Raw genomic sequence first — 19302 nt, 5'->3', positions numbered from 1 at the left:
TTATACACCGATAGATGGCAGCACCATCACCGGATCGAACAGTTAATGAGAATTTAGAACTAGTCCAGGAGCTAATAGCTACCTGGTGCTAGCACCACCAGAGGTATCGTTTCACTTGGAGGACATTGTGACCACGAGCATAAACGTCGCCCAGTCACTGGCAGATTTGTTTTTCAACTTCTAGCGACCAAGGCAGTTGCCCAACTATGTTTCATTTTATGAAATCTTTATTACTAATAATAAAGCTGAAAGTATCTCTGTCCGGAGGATGTCTGTAGGATGTCTGGATGTCTGGATCTCTGTGACGCGCATAGCGCCTACACCGTTCGGCCGATTTTCATGAAATTTGGCACAAAGTTAGTTTGTTGCATGGGGGTGTGCACCTCGAAGCGATGTTTCGAAAATTCGATTTTGTTCGTTTTCTATTCCAATTTTAAGAACATTTTCCCGAGCAAAATTATAAGATGGACGAGTAAATTACCAAGTTATCATGCCGTCGAACCGTAACATGGGCAAGCCAATTGGCGAGAAAGTCACCATACATTATTTGCAAATATACAGGCGAACCAAAAGACCTTTTAATTTTTCTACTACGGGCAAAGCCGTGCCGGTACCACTAGTAATGAATGAAATAATTTTGTATATTTTTTTTATCCAGAAAAATCACACTTTTTGCAGTTGTGTCAATGTTCCAACGGAACAACGACATGTATACGTTACAATAAATACCTCACCAGTTCACGGGCGATAGAAATTAGCCTAACGCTTCTAACAATTTTGTTTCGAAGAAAATACATCAGTTAAGTTCATAATATCTTTTTTTTTTTTTTTTTTTGAGCAATCACGATTGCTTATTGTTCTCACTTGACAGTCCTTGATGTTCCGGTTCCTTTTTCAGCTTGGACCAGGGCTGCAGCACCACCATCCACCGGCGGCGGCGCGGCTGGTCCTGAGCACTGTCCCCCGGAATCCACTTTTGCTGGGCGGTGGCGTCCATGTCCTACACACGCATGCGCATACACAGTCGCCTACGCGCGCACGCCTTTACACACATACACACGCCTACGTACACACACGTAAGCCTACACACACACGCACACAACTATATACACGTAAGCACCCAGGAGGAGGGACATGCTTGGGCGGGGGAGCCATTTCTAGAAACAATAACTCTAACCAGTAGAGTCTTGTCGCAACTCGTGATTGCGAAAAACATAATTTGAATTCAAAGTTTCGGAATTCAAATTAGAGTTATTTTTTTTTTTTTTTTTTTTGAGCAATCACGATTGCCTTACTTGACCGTCTTTGGTGTCCGTGCCTTTTTCAGCCTGGACCAATGCCTCTGCGGCACCACCGCCCACCGTCCTCTGCAGGCGCGGCTGCTCCGATCTTGAGCTATCTGCTTCTCCTGTCCTACACACACGCACGCTCACACACACATACACACACACGACTTCACATACATACACTCACACATGCCTACGTGCATACACACAGGTCTACGCGCACACACAAACCTACACACTTACACACACAACTATGCACACGCAAACGCCCAGGAGGAGACGCAGGCTTGGGGGGGACAGGAGCCGTTTCTAGAAACAATAACTCCTATGAGTTGGGTCCTGTTGCAGTTCGTGATTGCGTAAAACATAATTTGAATTCAAAATTTCAGAATTCAAATTAATTTTCTTTCTTTCTTTCTTTCTTTCTTTCTTTCTTTTTTTTTTTTTTTTTTTTTGAGCAATCACGATTGTTTATTGCTTTCATTGACTGTTTTTGGCGTCCTATGATTTTATTTTCTCACCGGGAACCTCCGCACCATCACCGTCGACCGGCTCCTCACGATGCTACTCCTATAGCGAAAGCCGTCTCCAGGTTGCATCCATGTCCTACACACACGCGCATACTTACACAACAACACACACACACGCACGCACACACATACACACACAAACACATACAAGCACATACACACACAAACACATATACACACGCATACATACAGACACCTATACACATACAAACACACACAAAAACATACACACAACTACCCACACATTCATGCCTGCACACAGACACGAACACATATGCCTACACACACATACACATACCCCCTACACACAAACACACATACCCCCACACACAAACACACACGCCTACATACACACCCTCGTGATTGCGAAAAACATAATTTGAATTCAAGATGTCAAAATTCAAATTTTTTTTTTTTTTAAAGGAATAATCCCTTTAGCATCCGTTTGGACAAGATGCTCTTCAATGTTTTTGTTTGTTTCGCATTCTCATTTCTTTTTGGGCATCAACGAAGACTTGCAACAGAAACCAAATACCTGTAATTACAAGCAGCAATCACGACTATCCACTTAAAATGTCGGCACCTTCAGAAATGATTGGCATCTGTATTATTACACCGTCTGTTTAGAGCCGAAAAGCTCAGTTCAAACCAGATGGACACAGTGTTGTTGAAAGGATGGACGTCGTGATTGGATGATGTTTGATTCAAATATTTGCAGCTTATGTGAAGCTTTTTCAAAGCAGTACTGCAAATTACATCAAAGTAGAATATTTCTGTTGTAATTTTGTCGTATTTTGGGTATTCGACAGATTTGGTTAATAGCAATGGTATTATAGAACATGGGCGCCCATATACAAAATTATAAAGGGGGGGGGGCTCAGATATTTTAGCTGTGGTTTAGCAGGATATTTTCCTCATGGGAAACCGATTTCAGTACAGATTAGTTATTAAAATTTGACATTTTCAATAACTTATTCATTAACGGCTGGAAAAGAAATGTTTTTACATTTTTGCAAAAAAAAAAAAGTACAGAAAGCAAGGAAGCTCTAGTTTCTGGGGGGGGGGGGGGTAAACTTTTAAAGAAAGATTGAAATATTAATTCCTTTTTAAGAAATTTTCGCGTTGTATTTTATTGTAAACCTAAGATGTAAACCTAAACAACGTTAGAAGTTCAATTTAAAAATCAAAGTATTCAACAGTTGCAATTTCTAAAGGGAGATTACTTTAAAATTCCATTTTTTAAAAATTGAAACAGATTAATTTGCTCCACTTTGATGTTTAACAAATAGATGTTGATTAAATCCTGTGCTTTCAATTTTTCAAAGCTGTAACTTGAGAGAAAAAAAAACTTTTTTGCTAAGTCAAAAAAACTTTTCTTGAGAAGGGAGATCCCCCGCCCCCCCCCCCCCCCCCCGGGTGACACCCATCTGGTGAGTGACACCTCAAATTAATTTCAGTCTATAAAAATTGAAATTCTGAAAAATTTCCCCAATAATAAATCTTAAATTTCATCTTGAAATTTTCAACGGAAATATTGCCATATATTGCGGGGAGTGGTCGAGTACATGTACGTGTGGAACAAATTTTACACAAAATGCGGCGGTATACAGCTTTGTGCGAAAAGCGTTAACAAAACCTACAGTTCTTCGCTCAATTTTAGTTTTACTTTTATTGGCAGCTTTAGAATTAAACTTAATATGAAGATTTTAAGATTAACTACAATAATTATTGAGTGTTGAAACCATTAAATCATGTACTGATTTTATTTTGTACTTTTTAGGGATAACCAGCTTTCTTAGATAAAGTCTTTAGATTTAAAGAAACATTTATATTTTATCCGGTCTTTTAGGTTTGCGCTTTCGTGCCAACACCTATTTGGTTGGTTGGTTCGTTGGTTTGATTTTTATAGCGCAAGAGCCCTTGAGGGCTATATTGCGCCAAACAATTTTTTGATACATATTATTTATTTTTCATTTAAGAATAAGTTAAAAAAGTAAAAAAAAAAGTAAAAAAGTATATTTTGAAGTAAAAAGCATAAATTTTCAAGTACTAGTATTAAAAAAGGACAGCCTTAAAAATATATAAACGTTAAAAACATATAAAAAAAATAGATGAAACAATATCTTGAAAAATAAGGAAAGGGCGAAATCACATAATGGTGAGACGAACACTAAATTAAAGAGGAGAATCCAACCTCCTGGAGGAAGAAGTACAAATTGCTACGGGGTGGGTCCCCCAGCAAGTCTTTCAAAGATGGATTAAAATCATTAAAATATTTAAAACGTATTTGATTAAAATTTAGGCTGTAGCATTAAATATGCAAATCTGTTTGGTTGACGTTATACATTTAATACAAGTTGGCGCTGGTTCACAGCATAAGAGGTATTTATGGGTAAACCTGATATGACCGATGCGAAGACGAGTAATTAAAACTTGTTCTCTTCTGGAAAGTTTTAATGATTTAAAATCTTTAGCCCACGGTTGAATCGAATGCAATTTTTTTAGTGTTTCAAGATTCCATGTCTGCTGCCAATGTGTGTTAAGACACTCAGAAATTGCGTTTTTAATGTCATCAAAAGGAACACTATTATCGACTATGATGTTTGCGGTTTTGGCGGCTGCCTCATTGACTGCACACTTGTTTGAATTTACCAAGCACCGTCATAATGTGTGTCTGGGACCGCACTGTGGTAACACATACAGTTGACTCTCTGTTTAACGACTTTCAAGGGACCACAAAAATTCGTCCTTAAGTAGAAAGTCTTTAAATAGAGAAAGTCGTTAAATAGAGCATCGTTGAACAGAGAGCCAACTGTATTTGAGACACCCGACTCCCCAAATGAAATGCTGAAATGTCGCCCCTGCCTTTGCCCTCCCCGTCCCCTCCCTGGAAAATTTTGAAATGACGCATGACGTACCTGTGCCCTTTGTGCTCATGCCTTAATCTCAGGCAACTGCCCTCATCTATATATGCCGATGGGCAGAATTTTTTTAACTGAAAAAGTGACATGAAAGCTACTGTAATCTTTCATTGACTGAATGGGTTTGTTTCTTTCAGTCAAAAGTAGTACTTTGTGTCACTTAAATTGATAGAATAAGCAAAACAAATAACATGGACTCAGAAAATACTTTCATTTTCCCAACAGTTATTTTTTAATTAATTTTTTTAAGTGTCCGATTCTTCAAACAAGGCGTGGTCTTTATGACGTCACAAATGATGCACTATGGCGCATCTTTCTACCGCATTTCCATGTTATGATAATCAAGAAGCGAATTACGATTGCGCTCTGCTCTTGCTATCAACCATATCGTTGCCAGTACACGTGAGTAAAGATGCGAATTAAATATTTTGGACCGTGAATGGCAACACTGATTGGCATTTCATCATTTGTGATGTCATCCGCAGAAGCGTTAAACGATGAAAGAGCACCGATTTAAGTATTTTTTTAAAAATATTAAACTTAAAGAAATTATTTAAAAAATGGTCCGATTCTATGTTTTTAAGCATGCTCTTTCAGAAAAAATACTTTTACAATTTTGGAAACGACCCCATTGCAGAAAATCGAGATTCCTCCGCGTTACCATGAATACGACAAACATCCAATTTCAATGTAAGATAGCCCCTCGGTTGCCTTTGACAAGGGATGTAATACGTCTTAACATCGTTACGGGAATCCTCCTCAAAAAGACCTCTAAAGTGTCTATTTCTGACACATTGCCGAAGAAAAGACACACCTACTTGCCAATTCTCACCTAAACGAGCACTTCTCGGGCACGCCCGCCACAATTCCCTCCTCCAATCGGAGGGACGCACCTCACTTTGGCGACGAACTTGAGCAGAAAGTAGAAGAGGGGATCCTCCGTTGGCAACAAATCGCCCCGTCTCTTTTTCTTTTCCTTCTCCACAAATATTTGTTGTATAGAGGCAAATTAAGGGCATTTTGCTTCTTCGCCTCGGAAGTCTTTGAGGGTGTTTTTTACGCTCAGCGGGGTCTCTTTTGAGCACGAGAGTCAACGCCCTTCTTCCTATTAAGGATGGACAGTTCCTCTTGGAAGATGCCGTAGTTTTATGGCGTCATAAACTCGCGTTAACACTAAACAGTTGTGTGCACTTTTTTTTCTCAAAAGGCGGTATGAAGGTTAAATGCAAATGTGCATCATCGAACTGTGATACCGCAAAGATTTATATCAAAGTCGATCCACATGAAGCGAGTCACTAGATAATAAATCAAGTGTCCGTTTCAGTCATAGGTGGCTTATATGGGACGGGGGTGGAGAGGGCAAAGAGAACAACGGCGCTTTCACTTACAAAGGTAAAGGGACTCTACTCTCCCACTTTTCCAAGTTCCAAATTAACTATCGATCGAAAAATATACTCGAGAACTACCAGACCGATAGACCGATTTCACTCAAATTTTCACAGTTTGTTTTAGCATCGAAAAGGTTAGCAGACCAGTTAGGAAAAAAAATCGATTAATAGTTCTTTTTTTTTAATTCCAATTTAGGACAATTTTCGTATTAAATTCCCGAATACGGGGGAGGGGAGGGGTTGAGGATTGCTTGCACATATTAGTATTATATTTCATACGAAAGGGCATATTGTTTTGAGTTTGATGAAATTTTTACATTAACCATTACAATTTTAACAGATGAACATAATTACGGCGGAAGTTATTCGCGTTTTTACTTCTATTTTTTTTTCCATCTTTGCTCGATTCCATCAGGCACTACTTTCTTCGTTAATACCATCAGTAAAAAAGTGTTCCTTTTATTTTTTTTTTATTTTATTTATTTTTTTATTTTTTTGCGACATCATTGGAACGAGCAATGGTTTAACCCCAGACCTACCAGACCTATGGCAGAAAATCCAAGCTTCTATCTTAATTAGAAAAAAAGCTGCAGCGTTTTAAATCGAGTTCGAAAATCTTCATTCAATTCAAATTATTACTGTTTTAATTTTTGACATGGTTACATATTTTAGCTAATTTGTTTGTTTCTTCGTTCTCATTTTAATTTCTTAAAAGTATTTTATTTCATAGCGGTTCACACATTTCTATGTTGATTTTTACTCGGAAAATAACGCCTTTCAGATCAAGGCAATTCCATGTATGACGGAATGACATTTTTGATTAAAAAAAAACAAACAAACAAAAGTTTTAACTACTACAGTGAACTTATTTTTCATTAAAACTGATATTTTGCCTCTGTATTTCATCGTCACCAATTAAACTATGAAAAACAGAACAGAAAAAAAAAATCCTCTCTCCCCTATTGCCTGTTTTTGAGCAGTCACGATTGCTTATTGTTCTCATTTGACTGTTTTGATGTCCTTTGATTTTATTTCCCCCATCGCCACCCTCTGCAACATCACTGTCGACCGGGTCCTCACGATGCTGCTGCTCCTCTAGCGAAAGCCGTCTCCAGGTTGCATCCATATCCTACACACACGCGCATACATACACAACTACACACACACGCACGCACACACACACACATACACAAACACATACACACAACTACCCACACATTCATGCCTGCACACAGACACAATCACATATGCCTACACACATACACCATACCCCTCCCCCCCCCCACACACGTTCATATACACAACTACCCACACACTTATGCCAGCACACAGACACAAACACACATGCCTACACACACATACACATACGCCCTACACACAAACACACACGCCTACATACACACACTCGTGATTGCGAAAAACATAATTTGAATTCAAAATAACAAAATTCATTTTTTTTTTTTTTTTTGTATTGTGACGAAATGACATTTTTGTGAATTAAATTTGTTTGGACAAACTTCATATTAGACAAGAAGTTTCGTCCAGAACTAAACAAGCCTACTGCAATATCTACTTTCTAGTATCTGATCAATATTATCAAAAATGGCTAAAATCGCAAATTGTTTCAAACATAATTTTTTAATATTTTAAGCTGATTTCTAGGAATAAAATATGCCTTACTCATCTATAGAATTAGATGCTTAAAAATAAATAAATAAATAAACAAACAAACAAATAAAATAGCAGCACCTTTTAAACAAAGCAGTACACTTATTTCCATTAAACAAATTTTTTTTAACCGTTTTCAAAAAGAAAAAATAATAATTAAAATTAATAAGCTCATTGAAATAAATAAATCACACAAAAAAAAAATGTTTATTTTTCCCCTGTTGCCAAAAAATAATTTCTTAAATGAATTAATGTAATTTCAAAATAAAGAAATAAATAAATAAACAAAAACAATAAAATGTCAACTTAAAGAAATAATTTTCATTGTCAAAAAAAAAAGAAAAAAAAAGTCGTCTGCGCATATGTTGATGTAGAAACATAAAGAACTCCGAATTTATCCGCCAAAAACTGAATACATAAATTAAAACTTTAGAGTGAAAATAAAAACAAATCATAATAGGAATAATTGTTTGTCAGTAAAAACCATGGCGTCGGAGTCGGAGTCAATCTCATTTTGGGACAAAACAGTCAGATGCGGGAGCCGAAGACTCGGAATTAAAATCGGTCACTTTCCTTAGAGTACGCAACTCTGCCAATGTTTGCGGAGTCGAGTTATTTTGGGATAAAGGTGTCGGAGTTGATCTTCCAAGAGTCGGAGTCAGTCATTTTTCCTCCGTATATAATTTTTTTCCAAAGCTACGAAAACAGAGTCGAAGTCGGGGAATTGGATTTCCGACTAATTTTCGGGCACAGGGTTGGAATCCAAGTCAGGTGCCCCAAAACTTACGGAGTCGGAGTTGGGAGTTGTTCGTCAAGAGCTATTTCCAACAATGTTGTTTGAAGTAATTCCGCCTTTAAGTCCGGAATCTATATTTGACTTCCAGTTTTCCCGTAGTCCACAGTTCAAGCATTTGAACTGTAAAAATGAACGGAAAATTGCTCGAATCAAAAAGATATTTTATGTTTTTGATCAAAAGCTTTTTACTACAAAGTGTTTTGAAGCAAATTCACCTCCAAGTGCGGATTGCCTTGAACGCGTAGGCGCTAATGTTAAGTTTTTTTTTTTTTTTTTTTGAACTGTTCAAAATTGAACGAAACATTTTGTTCGAATCAAAAAGTGAAATATAGGAATGAGGTGTCCTCGCCAAAATCTTTCGAACAAGAAATATTAGTTCGATTCGGACTATTCACTCAAACATTATTAAGGGGGGGCAGACAGACCGACTAATAACAATGAAAAATACTCTACATGGTTCATATAACGTTTTCGTCTCTACTAACAAAAAAAAAATAAACACTCGATAACTAGAAGTCCCAAGGAACCGGTTAAAACGTTCCAGTTAATTGGTAGTTCAAGCTATGGGACTTTTTCACAACAGTCTCAAGAGTTTGGGACCACATGAAAACTTTGAGAAAAAGGAATATTCGAGTTATAGACTGTAGTGTGATTGAATGTCTGGATGCATGTCTGTAACGCGCATAGGGCCTTGACCGTTCTACCGATTTTCAGGAAATTCTAAACATAATTCGTTTGCTGCACGGTGGTGCGCACTTCGAACAGAATTTTCGAAATTCGATTTTATTCTTTTTCTATTCCAATTTTCAGTCCTTTTTCACTTAAATTTTAAAATATCTGGAGACGTATTTCATGCACATTTTAAGTTTTAGGCCCTGCAAAAGCTTGGAATTTTCTGCATAAGATGAAATGTGTTCCACGTTTCCACGAGCATTAGGAGAGCTTTAAGAATTGTTTTCACAAAACCGGAATTAAAGACTTACCTAGGAGCGAATACAGGCAGGGAAGTGTGGAATTTGGAAGTGTGGAAGCCCCGGAGCAATGATGGAGTTTAGTCCCCTAATCAGGGTGCGAAAAGATCATCGTATTTTCGAAAATATCCGATACTTTGATATATATACGAATGTTTTGATATATATATGTATCTATCCGATATTTTCGATCAGCACTTTATGAGTAAATACATCCTGAAGTTACTGCTATTAATTTTTTTATATTATTATTATCATAATTTATAGGGGAGAAAAAACGTAAAATTTGCTGACCCGTGAAAGTTAGGATCTTTTGTAAAAATTTCATTGTGGGAGCACCTTTGTTGTGGAGGCCCAGGGGCAGTAGCTCCGCCTGCCCTCCCCTAAATCTGGCCCTGGATACAGGATTTCATTTTAGGGGGGATCATGCTCAAAAACGTAGTCTTACGTACAAAAATTTTCTCTTCAAATAAACAACGCAATCATAAAAGCTGTTCAAATATGCTTTCAAAAATCATCGAAATTATTGATAAAAATTATTTTAAAAGCTTCTTTTTTTTTTAAATATTTTTTCATTTTTAGAGTGTAAGCCGAAACTTTTCGGAAACGACAACTCAAAGTTTTCGGAAGTTTTGGATTACAAAACCACTGGTTGATTAAATATTTGCATAATACTAGACAAATATCCATCTTAGATTATAAATTTGCATGATACTCGACACATCCATCTTGTATGCAGAAAAATAACATCACTTAAAATAATAGTAAAAAATGTGACGAAAATCAAATTCAAAATTAAATATTCTGTAAATATAATTCGGACTTGATAAATTACTCACCGACTGATTCATTTCAATTGTAGAAAATCGGCGGTTGACGAAGACGTCACAGTCTCAAACTGTGACGTAAACACACTCACTGACATCACAGTCTGATACAGGAACTCCAGATATGTTTTCACTTCTTTGTTACTTTTCATTACACTGGCTACTGAATACTGAGCCGCAGACTGTCTCAAGAAAAGTTATTTTACTGTCTACATATTTTAGATACATATACTATAAATAGAAAAGTGACAGTTAATACGCCCCCCCCCCCCCCCAAAAAATAACGAAAACTATTTACTGTTTCTTATTATGGTTTTGGTCCGGCATGTTTTTTTTTCAAGCAGTCATTTTTACTACTCATATGCAACGAACCTTAAAACAGATTACTAAATATTGTTTCAGATTTCGATGGGGGTATCAAACACCCCATGACACCCCCTTCTTGTGTCCACTTTTACGTTTTCGATCAAGTTTTTTATTTTTTCGAGCAAACATTCAAATACAGTAGCGAGTTTAGGGGAAGGGAGGTCATGACCCCCCCCCCCCCTTGTATCCGCCACTGGACATACCTCGAGCAAACTAAACGATTCTCAAGGTTTGAGCTGGAGAATAGGATAATAAAAAATTATTAAATAAAAACAAAAAACCCGACTGCGTAAAAACCAAAAGAACTAAAAAGAAAAATGTATAAGCCCAGTTGTTTAGAATGTTATTAAGTACTACTGAATAACTACACCGTTGAAATAGTTTTATAACCGTACACAGATAAGACAAACCATAAATTCAAAAGCAGAATAGAAGGATCAACAGTCGGGGCCCATTCAAATTTTACGGGGTTCTTTGAATCAGAGAGGAATTTTCATTGACTTAGTTATTATGATTAAAAGACGGTACATTTCGCAACCTTGTCATTTCATTGGGATAGTTTGTTTCTATCGTGAGGTTTATTAAGTAACTTGCGGTGGTCTAAACTAGTGATAATTAGTCCCTCTACGGACCTAACTCGGCTTAAAGCACAAAAAATTTCAGGCAGCTAGAACTATGTCGCTGCATTTGTGGCATGCAGGTAACCCCCCTTCCCCCCCCCCCCCGGGTTTGCTACTGACGTGAAATGAAATTGAATCAAAACTAGAGTATTTGATATGGATTATATTTTAGTACCCAGATTATTATTTTTCAAACAATTTTAAAACTGCAGAAAGCTATACTTAAAAACGGGGGGGGGGGGGAGCTTAATCCTTAATATTCAATAAGTATAAATTATACATTTACTTTGTTAGATTTTATCATGGTTTTTATGTGTGACATTAATACCACAGCCTTTATTTCATTTAAAAAAAAAAAACTGACGTCATTCATAAATGAAAGGGAGGGGGGAACATATCAGCGAGTTATGCTTATAGTTTTGGGAGGAATCAACTGTCCACTTTAATCGCTGCTCATTACTTATTTTTCCCTCTTAAAAATCATAACGGCCCCAGAAAACGATTATGCTTTAATTCCTGCAAATAAATAAGCTGTAGTTTTTTTTTCTAGTGTCTCAACAAAAAACGAAATTACGCGAAAGACACCCCTTAAAGGTGCTCTGACGAAGCCGTACGATATGCAAAATGCGTATACTACGCATTTTGTCTGTGTCGTCTGCTATAGCAGACGACACAGGTTCGTTGATGCATTAAAAAAAAAACATTTCTATCTAAATATATAAGCTTTTAACTGCTTTCTCAGGCATGATATTAATCTACAGTATGGCATAGTTATCATGTGCAAAAACTTAAATTCTATTTTCGCAGTTTTCAATTTTTCCTGGCGGAAATTAAATTTTCAAATTTACACTAAAATCACCTACATTCTCGTGAAACTAGTATATAATGTGGCAGCAGCGCCCTCTAGAAAAGTAAAATTTTGTTGCCACATTTCGGAAGCGGAGATTTATCTCCTTAGTCTATAAACTCCACGGTTACGGAAAGTTCAAATGAAGCATTGAATAATAATTTGAATGGAGGAAAGCCTTCGAAAAATAGGGATTTTATTTTGAAATCTAAGAGTCATAATTAATAGTTTTTAATTGATATCTCCGCTAATTACTATCGGAGGATTATGTTAAATAGCCAAACATGAAGACGGGAAGATTGCGAATCCATCGATACCTGGTTCGATGGTCAGATCACTGTCGTTTGGGAGAAGAAACTTGGACATGCATCAAAAGTGTTCGTACACCTTGAAATTTTGTAGCAAAACAAAAATAACGCGAAACTGAATTCGAATATGAAGACCAATATTTTTTCACATCATGCCTATGCCATTTTAAATACAACCCAGTACTTTTTTCAAAATATTGACTGATCTTCTTTTTGAAATGGGTCAAAAAACGAAGAGACAGAGAAATAACGCGGCACAAAAGTCATCGCACACTCAAATATTTTCGAATAAATTCATAATTAAAATTATCATATGTTGTTTTTTTTATTGTTTTTGCATTGTGGTGACCCTTAAAAGTCATTTGGCTTTAAATTTTTCTTTATTTATTCCTTAATATTGTGCTTATTTCTTCAAAATGGCTGGTATTCGTAAAAAACAACAAACACCATTCAAAATTTGATTTTTTTTCCTTACAGTAGCAGTAAATTGGCTTGAAGTGTCTCTAAATTAGTTAATTTATTCCATTCCATTACAAAGTGCTGGATAAAATGCTTTAAAGAAAGGAATCGTACCGAAAACAAGGTAAGAAAAGATCAACCAGCAAAGTAGACAAAGCGTGATCGGAGATTTAAAGTTAAAAAATGTATGAAAAATACACGTTTGAGTACTGTAAAAGTTTCTGCAGAGTTAAGTAAAACATTTTACATTTAATTTTCACCTAAAATTGTTCGCCAAGTTCTCTGAAAAGCTGGACTAAATATGACCTCTTCACGCAGAAATTTTCTTGATCGTGCGAAAAATAGAAAGCTTATGCTTTTCACCGTAAAATTAACGATAAATAAGGTCAAAACGTTTTAGAATTACGTCTTACTTACACACGAAAATAAATTCAAGATTTTTAGTTGAATTGTTGCATAATTGTAAATAGAAGGGAAAAAATGAGGAACTTAATCTTGAGAACTTAGTTGGATCAGTTAATCAGGACGGTGAAGGTGTTCTTGTGTGAGGGTGCATATCAGCATCATCAGGACTTGATAGTTTGGAATTTTTTGATGAAATAATAAATCATGCTGTTTATTTAAATATTTTAAAAACTAATTTTAAATTTTTAGCCAAAAAATTGGTTATCGGAAACAACTTTTTTTTTTTTTTTTTAAATCAAGATAACGATAAGAAGCACACGGTTTTCAACGTTTGCGTCTAAGTGCCTCAAAAATTGTCCTAAAGTTTAGAAAATACCTCTTCAATCTCCAGACTTAAACTTAATCTAACATATTTAGGGATATCTGGAGGCTAGATTACGAAAATACGGCTTTGAAACGAAAGTAGAGCTAGAAACAGTAAGACTCGATGTGTGGTTGAACACTTACTCAGAAATTACGCAAAAAAAAAAGAAAAAAACAATGAACTATATTCCCAGACGTTTAAAAGGTGTTCTTGATACTGCATGATATTCTACTAATTAATAACTTAATAAAAAGTTAGATTATTCAATAATATATAGACATTTTTTAAAGTGTATAAAGACTTTTCTGAGATAAAATTTCCGGCACTTATTGGTTTTTTATTAAAACAAAAATGAGTTTTAATATTTTTAAAAATAATTTTATGTAGTTTTGTTGGAAATTGATCATAGATCTTACAATTAAATACCTGTTCCGAAATATTAATTTTAACTAAAGGATAGAGGCCTATTTCATTGAAAGTCGTAGGTGTACAAACACTTTTGGGAGGCTCATCAATTTTTAATTATATAAGATGTTCAGTAAATTAATGAAATGCGTCTTCTGGGCAAATCCACGAAACATGGGAACTAGGTGTTAAAAAAATCTTGAAAAAATATCCCAACTTTTTTTGTATGTTCTTTGAAATGAAGTTTACAAGTTATTATCAGGTAACTCCAGGTGTACCATTTTCTGTTCGTAAGAGAGCTTGTTTTATGACATGAGCTCACATTCGGGTGAATTTTCTCTCTGCGCTAGAATCAATTTTAAATGAGCATATTTTATTTTTTTCAGCCTGTTTCTGCGAACTAATTACATTTTTTCTGAAAGATTCATTCCATAAGAAGACAATTATTGTAGTACATTCTAAAATTTCTCCTTAAAATATTTGAAAGATGTTGATTGTTAAATCATTGAATTCTACACAACGTGAGTCACGAAAAAGAAAATTTTTTAATATTTATAAATTTAAAAGGTTATAAATTTATTAGGTTTAAAAAATGTATGCATTATGAAAACACATATTTTAAGTACAAGTATGTCTGATTTTATTCTTTTAAGTATTTGAGTTGAAGAATATAAGTAACCCAAAATAAGTGTTAGGGTATATATGCAGTTTTTATGTGTCATACCTTGTTTACCATTAGCAATTTATTAAAGTATATTTAATTGAACATTTATGCACCAAAAATTATGAGTTTAAAGGGTTTTAGTAGGGAAATTCTCAGATTTGATGGTTCATCTTTAAGGTTGAATGTTTTCATTCTCTTTGTTAACAGTTCTGTTCCTCCCGCTATTCTTGCCTTCTGTGTTAGCTACTTTTACTATTTTGAAAACTGAAATTGCATGAGATTTGATTTTCACCAAGGCTGATGGTGCACCCCTCCCCCCTCCTCTAACAACCTTAGAACTAGGTACTTCCCCAAACGGGGCCCAAACCCCCTCAGAAATGAAACCTCCATCAAAAAACTTCAACGTGATACAACCAAAGTGACACATGATTCTGCCGTGGGAAAGTGAAGAGCAGTATCTTCAAAAAGTTTTTGTGATATTTGAAGCCCAAATTCAATATTTAGTATGCATTTGGGATTCCATGCTTAAAACAGGGAAAAGTGGGAATTTGGCGTCTTTTTCGTGCTTTTTTTTTCAGCAGATACCAAATAAGCAAGTTTGTACAATAAAGCCAAAGTATAATAAAAGACTAAATGCAAAAAAAAAAAAAAATTGAATTTTGACATCTTGAATTCAAATTATGTTTTTCGCAATCATGAGTGTGTGTATTGTGGCGTGTGTGTTTATGTGTGGGGGGTATGTGTGTTTGTGTATAGAGTGTATGTGCATGTGTGTGCAGACATGTGTGTTTGTGTCTGTGTGCTGGCATAAGTGTGTGGGTAGTTGTGTATATGAATGTGTGTGGGGGGGGTATGTGTATGTGTGTGTAGGCATATGTGTTTATGTCTGTGTGCAGGCATGAATGTGTGAGTAGTTGTGTGTATGTATATGTGTATGCTTTTGTGTGTGTGTGTGTAGGTGTCTGTATGTATGCGTGTGTATGTGTATGTGTGTGTATTTGTGTGTGTGTGTATGTGTTTGTATGTGTTTGTGTGTGTATGTGTATGTGTGCGTGTGTGTGTAGTTGTGTACGTGTGCGTGTGTGTGTAGTTGTGTATGTGTGCGTGTGTGTGTAGTTGTGTATGTGTGCGCGTGTGTGTAGGACACGGATGCAACCTGGAGACGGCTTCCGCTATAGGAGCAGCATCGTGAGGACCCGGTCGACGGTGATGCTGCGGAGGGTGGCGGTGAGAAAATAAAATGATAGGACATCAAAATAGTCAAGTGAGAACAATAAGGAATCGTGATTGCTCAAAAAGGGAAAAATTTCCAGTTTCTGCGCTTTACCTTCCTGCTGCAGTATTGTTTCCAAAAACAAATACTCGAGAGAAAAAATATTTACATCCCTGTTCGGTTCGTGCTTTTATATTTATTATTCATCACTCCACCTCTTTCTGTTTAAGAACATGCGCACGTCACGCGAAGAAGGGCGTGAATGCACTGAACTTTTCCCCCGCGCATCACGCATCCCGATGATGTGATGACGCTTGTTAAATCGACACGCCCCCCATGATCTTGGCGAAAGAAAAAAGCGCCAAAAAGTTTCTGACATTCTCCACGGCAACCCTGAAGTTCGAGACTACAGCTGAGAGCGAGTTCAAAACATACCCGCACCCGGCAGGAGCCGAAACTTGGGGGAAACGGCTGATCCCAATTTTCTCAGTATACCCACTGACACGACTTGATTACAACTTCAGAATGACAACGTTACTAACCTCGCGGTTTTTCATAGAACTCGAAAACTCTAATTTTACATGTCGTAATACTATCGAGTGATATTCTAAAATTTGGGTTGAATAGTTGTTGGCAATTTAGCTGCCGACTAGTTTCAAGCACAAGGAACAGTAGAAGATAGTGCAATCTCAAAGAAATATTGCTAAAGCTTTCGTTTCTTGATGCGTCTGCGGCGGACATTGCTACTGTCTGACAGACGAACCCTTTAGTTTTGTCAACAAGATTGTCCACAATGCAGCGAACGAGTTCCTTCAGTATTGACTCTCTCATATCCGGCAATCCCGGATTTCGAGCCCCTGCTTTCCAGTTGCCCTTCTTTTACAATGGCTATGTCTTCGTCCCACATTCGGGACTGTATTCCAACCTCACAGGCCCGGGACCCCTCTGCCTGCCAGACCCGTTAATTGGGGGTCCCCGAATACCCCATCCGGACTTGCCAATGGACTGTCGCGGCTCACCAGCAGGATACACAGCAGCAGCATCACCTTCTTCTACTGCAAGCAATAGGTCTTCGCTTGGAGATCCACAACATAGTAAGTTCTACTTTTTTTCTCCCCCTGTTTATAAACGACTAGCTGCGTTTCCCGGCTTTGCCCGGTCCACCTTGAAAATAAAAACTGTGTCAAGTGACGTATGTTCAACAATCAGGCGTAAAAAAAAATTAAATAAAAAAAAGATCATGATTTCCCTTCCAAACAGTGACGACAGATATTAAATACTTTTAAGAAATTAAGTCCAGAAAGATGGATTTAAAATGCGTAACCATGGAAACACAAAATAAAATAAGTTTAAGGAATTAAAATTCGAAAGAAAATAATTCACAATTTGAATGGAATCGAGATTTCTTAAACTTGATTTAAAATGGCTTGTAACTTTTTTTCCTTTCGAGATAAAAGCTTTTTTTTTTTCGACCATTGGTCGAGTTAGATCTGGAGTAAAAAAGGTTGCTTTTTCGAATGGCGTCAAAAAGAAAGCTGTGGGACAATCCCTTCACTTTTTATTGATTTATTTAATGAGGAAAGTAGTGCCTAAATTTCAGCTAAACCTAAAAAAATTCGAGCTAAAAACCCAAAAAACATTGGAACAAATTGTGTAGAACGCGGAAAATACATAATATTATTATTTGCGAGTAATTTTTCACCCTCATATTCGGGAATTTATGTGAAAGTTGGGCCTAAATTGGAATAAAAAAAGAACTATTCATCGAATTGTTTTCGAACTGGTCTGCAAACCTTCTCAGGACTTAAAGGAACAAACTGTGAAAATTTCAGCAAAATCGGCCGGGTAGTTCTCGAGCTTTGCGAGTTCAAACACACAGACACTTTTTGGAGACTTCATTTTATACTATGTAGTGATGCTCGAGGTTTTAAAAGAGAAATCTTAGATTAATCTAGATGAAACCACGAGGGTTTCTATTTTTGCAAAAAGGTTCTAGCATGTGGTGGGATTATAGCTGGATGCGGTACGAAATTGTGACGTTTGGTCTACAGGTTAGTGATAACTGATAATAATAAAAACAATAGTAATACGTTAATTATTCTCATTGCGAATTCACTAATCGAGTAACGCTTTACGTCACCAACGATGAAACTCGTGCCATAGCATGATAATTTGAGAAAATTTTTGTTTATGTTTGTCATGCAGGGAAATGGTTTATTTTAACAAGGCTGAACTGGATCCGGTAACTTAACTGTTTTACTGGTAAGACTCATTTATGGAGAACGAAGAAACAAAAAAGGGATCCACAATGAACGCCATCTACTGGATTTTAGGGTCAATCCACTGGAGTTAGGGTTACAATTTCAACTATCAAAATATCGCCAAACAGGTAATGGCTTCTTTCAAATGTAGAAGCAATTTTCACCCGTCATACCTTGAGTGGCGATATTCTAGTTTTGAAAAGTGAAAACGAAGATCAACATTTATGCCTATAGGTGCTTGTTTCTCTTTTTTTTTTTTTTTTTTTTTTTGGACTAAGTTTCCAACTTACTTAGCGTAAGCCTGTTTGTTCATTGTAACATTTGTTTTTGCAAAAAAAAAAAAAGGTTTGTTTGAAAAAAAAAGAAAAGAAAAGAAACAACTTTTGGTGTTTAAAGCAACGCCGCAGAGGAGCTGGCAGCAACTTTGCCAGTATTGCGGAGTCAGAGTCGGACTGATTTTGAGGTAAATGAGTCGGAATCTTTAAAATTCCAAGACTCGAAGTCTGTCATTTTCTCGTCGACTCCGCTGCCTAGGTTTATAGTGGTTTGGGGTCAAAACTTCAGGGCCAAAACTTCGCCGATCCATAACTTCGCGCGGTCAAAACTTTGCTTGGACAAAAATTCGAGCGGTCAAAACTTCGCCTCCACAAAACTTCGCGAGGTCAAAACTTAGCAGATCCATAACTTCACGTGTCTAAAACTTCACCTATTCAGAAACTCGCGTATTCATAACAATAAACTTCTATAAACATATCATATAAAATTAGCAAACTTATCAAACAGGTAAAAATTTGTCCTTTTTAGGGAGGGGGGGGGGTTGATATTTTTCAGTGATTTTCAGGAACGCATCAGGCATGCAGCACGCACTATATGCACGCACTACTTGCACGATTGCATATTGACGCACCAGAGATTGGCAATGTGACTTATAACTGGGGAAGTTACGTATTCCGAAACCGTACACCTTCATTTTAGGGCGAGAGGTACCGTAAACGCAGTCTAC

General features: G+C 36.6%; 1 protein-coding gene across 1 annotated transcript in view; it reads left to right on the top strand.

The window, feature by feature from the left end:
* The first annotated feature begins 16485 nt into the window (after positions 1 to 16485).
* The window catches only part of LOC129234397 (homeobox protein unplugged-like), a 74382-nt gene continuing 71565 nt past the window's right edge, over positions 16486 to 19302 (top strand). The window contains exon 1 of the mRNA XM_054868393.1: positions 16486 to 17132. Within this exon, the coding sequence (XP_054724368.1) occupies positions 16832 to 17132 (301 nt within the window). The 5' untranslated portion in view covers positions 16486 to 16831. The remainder of the gene's footprint in view (positions 17133 to 19302) is intronic.

The sequence above is a fragment of the Uloborus diversus genome, chromosome 1, assembly GCF_026930045.1.
Source record: "Uloborus diversus isolate 005 chromosome 1, Udiv.v.3.1, whole genome shotgun sequence".
Taxonomy (NCBI): Eukaryota; Metazoa; Arthropoda; class Arachnida; order Araneae; family Uloboridae; genus Uloborus; species Uloborus diversus.
Note: the sequence above shows the minus strand (reverse complement) of the source record. Positions and strands in the feature narration are given on the sequence as shown.